The 4,719-nt window shown below is 38.8% G+C and overlaps 1 protein-coding gene across 1 annotated transcript; it reads right to left on the reverse strand.

Moving 5' to 3' along the window:
• Positions 1 to 461: 461 nt before the first annotated feature.
• LOC124370972 lies at positions 462 to 1,190 on the reverse strand. The gene has a single exon (XM_046829275.1). The coding sequence runs from the start codon at positions 1,188 to 1,190 to the stop codon at positions 462 to 464; it is 729 nt and encodes a 242-aa protein (XP_046685231.1).
• Between the last annotated feature and the right edge of the window lie 3,529 nt (positions 1,191 to 4,719).

Consider the following 4,719-nt stretch of genomic DNA (forward strand, 5'->3'; position numbering starts at 1 on the left):
AACATACAGCCGAATGACAGCCGGAAACAGACAGTAGCTTGTAGTTCCACGTAACCAGGTAGCGGTGAAGTCGGCGCTGGGCCCCGTTGACGTCACATGCTACTGCGCATCCTCCTCGCGACCCCTACCGTGTCTATTCTACCTACCGTGGGTACGATTGCATACAATAGATCGAGTCACCTGATAATGTCACGTGACAATTACGAAATAAAAATGCATAGACCTCCAAAATAAAAAATTATATTCATATTAAATATCTACAAATATACCAGGGAATAAAAAAACATAAAACTTTAATCATTTGATGTCGTATTTTTTAAAGAAAATTACGAATATCAAGGCGGCAATATATTGCCGCCTGGCACTTTTCAGACACGATCTATGGCGGCAATATATTGCCGCCTGGCCCGGAAAGGGTTAATAAATAATAATAACATATGTACAAAGTTAATACATACGCTTCAATCCAAATCTTCAATGCCGCTCAAATCACCCAAGTCTTCAATGCCGCTCAAGTCATCTGGCGCGTTTTCACTGCTTTCACTGTCACTGCTGCCGAGTGAAATGATCTTTGATTCCACGAGATTGTCGATTTGGGGCTCAGCTGAAGCATAATCATTTTCAATTTTTTTCACGTGTTCGCACTTTCTGGCCCATTCCTCTGCACCTATAAGTGAAAACTTTTCTTCCGCTAAAGACTTAATACTTGAAAAACTGCACTGAATATTTCTACTGGCTACGTAGTTTTTCACTTCAGCCCAAATGAGTTCAATAGGGTTTAAGTCCGGGTGGTATGGTGGGAGCCGAAGCACAACATGTCCTCCACTGCTGGTCACTAGTTCATCAAGCTCATACCTAACAAATCTCGGTTTATTTAGGAGAATAACCCTGTACAGCTCCGGGACTAGCAAATCATCCGAAAAAGGTATTTGATGTTTAGAAAGCCAATCTTTCATCAATTGTTTCTTACTTTTTGAAGTAGGTGCTTTGTCTTTTTGTACATTGTGATAGGGGGCGTTATCAACAACAATAACTGATCTTGGTGGTATGTTAGGCAGAAGTTTTTCTCTCATCCATTTCATCATTGATTCCGTATTCACGTTATCGTGGTAATCACCCGAATGACTCGATGCCTTCCACATTGTCAATGCATTGGGAACAAAACCAGCTTCACTTCCTGCGTGTATCATGATCAACCGTTCCCCTTTCGAAATGGGAACACGCATTCCTTTAGTTGATTCGTCAGACCACGATGAACTTGACACATGACTTGTCAGTATATAAGACTCGTCTAAGTATATAATTGGACGTCCTTCATCTCTATAACGTTTGAGTGCTCTTAAATACGAAATTCTCTTATTTCATTAGTCTCGATCAAAAGCTTGCGGTTATTTTGTGTCCTTCTCCATCGAAAACCAAGTTCTTTAAGAATGTTGTTGAGGCTTGATTTTGACCCTTTAAAGTCGATCCGCTGTTTCAATTCTTCATGTAACAAAGATACAGTTGGTAGCTTGTTTTTTAGAAGATGGAACTCGTACACAACTCGCCTTATCAGAGCTTTGTCAAAGTCATCCAATCCTGTAATAGGCTTTTTACGATTTCTTTTCAATTTGTTTGGGGTGAGAAAGCTACTTTCACCATTGTCATTATTAACGGTTAAATTTTTAAGCTCTTTATTAATTCTTGAGATTTCACGTTCTGAGACGCCTGTAGCTACTGCTGTTCGGACACGGGCCTTTGCCAAGGGTATACTTAAAGTTTTTTCATCAGCCTCCTTTTTCATGAATGTATATACATTACTGACAATTTCACGACTTTGACTGTGCAAAACTCTACCCTTCAGTTTTGATTTCACGCGGTCACACATATTGCTTATGAAATAAGCTTCTTACTAAAACAAAATAACACAATACAAAAACACTGAACGTAATAATTATTCACAGTTAACTGCACACAGTAAATACACACAGCTTAGAACAACTCACTGTTAATACTGAAGTTTAACGATGCTCACTCTATGACAACAGATGTCACACTGGTATTATATTGTTTGGAGGGAAGGTTTGCTGGAGGGAAAGATGAGTCACAAGTCAGCCAAGCCCTTCCGGCTGGCCCGACCTTGAAGTCCGCCACCGTGGCGCGGGCGTGATGTTTTCAGGAATGACCGATTCACACACCCCTCATCCCCCCGCGCCATAGCCTACCACCGACCGGCCGCGCGCCCAGACTAATTATTTCATCTGTATTCTAGCCCACATAGGATATGTATGCTAGTTACATATCCTAAGCTTTGAACAAGGAGAATTTGCTACAAGACTACAGCTAAAGCATCTAAAGCATTGTCTAACCGGTAGTATATAATGGGTCACAGCAATCCTAACATAATTTAGAGTGACATATTCTGGTAATTTTTCAGAATCAAATGTTATTCTCATAAAGTAATTATTCATTAGCTTTTTAACAGTCCATTTTTTAATCCTTTGAGCACTTATTATTGGGTATATGCTGTACCCATCTTGTAGTACTTCTTCCTCCGTGACCTCAGGTTCCACATACACTACTCCGATACACTCAACTTTATTTGCGGGTGTGAACACTAGGTATGATTTTAGGTGTTGAGAATCTACAACAGAATTAGCTGCGTAGTATTTTTGGCAAACTACCTTTAAGTTCCTGCCAACCCTAGTTATATGGTCTATATCCTCACAGTGATGTTTTATTGTTTTTCCTGCCATAAATGGGTTAATTCTTTTCTTATCCCTACTTTAAATCACTACCTCAAATGGTCCATTGGACTGGGCTTTATAATATCTGGTAATCTTCGGTTTATTTTTGTCATGTAAGCCTAGGCCTATATTGGTTACAGGAGTGGAATCACCTGTGCCACTTATTTTCCTTATCCTATCGTTATTGTTTTCCTGGATGGGTTTCATGTTTTATAGCTGTTGTCATATTACTGGGATTGTCAGACACATCGTCAAGAGGCCTAATAGAGACATGACTGAACAGCCAGAAATGATAGGACAAGAGTAATAATAGAAAGCCTGCCACGTACACCTTATAAGGCGGTAGAGATGTGGTAGCGTGGCTTTAACAAACTAAAATCAGAAAAAGAGCTAGCATACTTGGAAACTCACCCACTTTTGTGCGGAAGATATACAGCATATACACTACATGGACGTATGCACCCTATACCACTACGTTTATAAATTTCAAAAATATCCTCTAGCTCATCCTGTTATATACGTCTGTGTTATTTACAAAGGTGCAAGTTCTGATTTTAAAGGCTCATGGAGAAGCAAGAACCTCTTCAGAATAACGAATGTGCAGTTCCATCTTGTCGAAACGTCTTGGACTAACTTCTTGGATGCATTACCATTTTCATTATTTTATTTTTGGTAGGTCAAGAGCCATTCTGTTGTTTTTGTGCTTCTTTTAACATATGATACTATTTTCATGATATTTTCTAATACTACTGTAATGTTCTCACTCTCGACTCTTAAATGTAGGCAATGTGCTAAACAACCCAAGTGTTTTCAGCTTAAGATGTCTTTTATAACCTTTGTCACATTACTGGCATTGCCAGACACTACAAGTATTATTTTTTCACCGATGTTCCACACATTTGAGACATATCTCAGTGCATTTGACAAATTCACCTCCCTTTGGTGCAGCTCTTCAAGTCTCTCTCAGTTAGATCGCATATCTCTGTGGTCATTGGCCACCACCAAGTAATCGCTCACATACTCAAGGCTCACATACTTATCAATAGTCTCCATGTAAACAGGAAATGTTGATATTTTGTACAACACATAATGACGGTCTACTGACTGAATTGGAACTTAGGAAATAATTCGTATACCGTCATTATATGCAACTGCATAGCCTTTATATATAGAATATAATGTACAGGGTGAGTGGCTCTTGGTGTGAAAAAATAAATCTGGTAATAATATAGACTTAGGGCAGTAAGAAACTATTATTTAAAAATGTTTATCTAAAAAATCCTGTTTGTAGCGATTTTTCCCTTTTTCGATTTATATATATATTATGATATATATAAATTTCCCTTTATTTATATCATACGAGTATACAAACTCCCTCTCATCGATATTTTAAATAGTCAATATAAGACAGATGTACTGTGTATTGCAGAACACTGGTTGTCCTCAACTGCTATAAACAATTTAGTGATACCTGGCTATGTTATCGCTGACTTTTTCGCAAGAGAAAAACATATTCATGGGGGTGTGCTTATCTGTGTTAAGGAAGGAACTGAATTTGTTTCTTATGATAAATTGTCTTGTTTCTCGGAGGAACTTGTTTGTGAATTAGCAGCAATAATGCTGCCAACTTGGAAAACTCTAGTGGTAACTTTCTATAGATCTCCAGCAGGTAACTTATCACTATTCTATGATAAGTTATATGACATTCTGTCCTTCCTGCATTATAATAAATGTAATATAGTCTTTGTGGGTGACTTCAATGTCAATTTTCTTAACAGAAATGACTCAGAGGCTGTGATGTTCGTGGCCGGTGGTAATAATACTGGGTAATAAAATTACACCAATTCTGGAAAACTATTGTACTACATCTTGGTCGGGAGGACGCGGGTTTCATGGACCGTGGGTAAAACTGGACTGGGCAGAACACTCGCTGCTGGAACGGTAAGGTACGTTGGCGGGGAGAAGTGGCGTGACCTCAGTAGCCAATAGGATT

This window comes from Homalodisca vitripennis, unplaced genomic scaffold, assembly GCF_021130785.1.
Source record: "Homalodisca vitripennis isolate AUS2020 unplaced genomic scaffold, UT_GWSS_2.1 ScUCBcl_757;HRSCAF=3422, whole genome shotgun sequence".
NCBI lineage: Eukaryota > Metazoa > Arthropoda > Insecta > Hemiptera > Cicadellidae > Homalodisca > Homalodisca vitripennis.

What these genes read in the sequence shown, in the direction of transcription:
- LOC124370972 (XM_046829275.1), bottom strand. Translation starts at nt 1,190, where the DNA reads ATGATACACGCAGGAAGTGAAGCTGGTTTTGTTCCCAATGCATTGACA.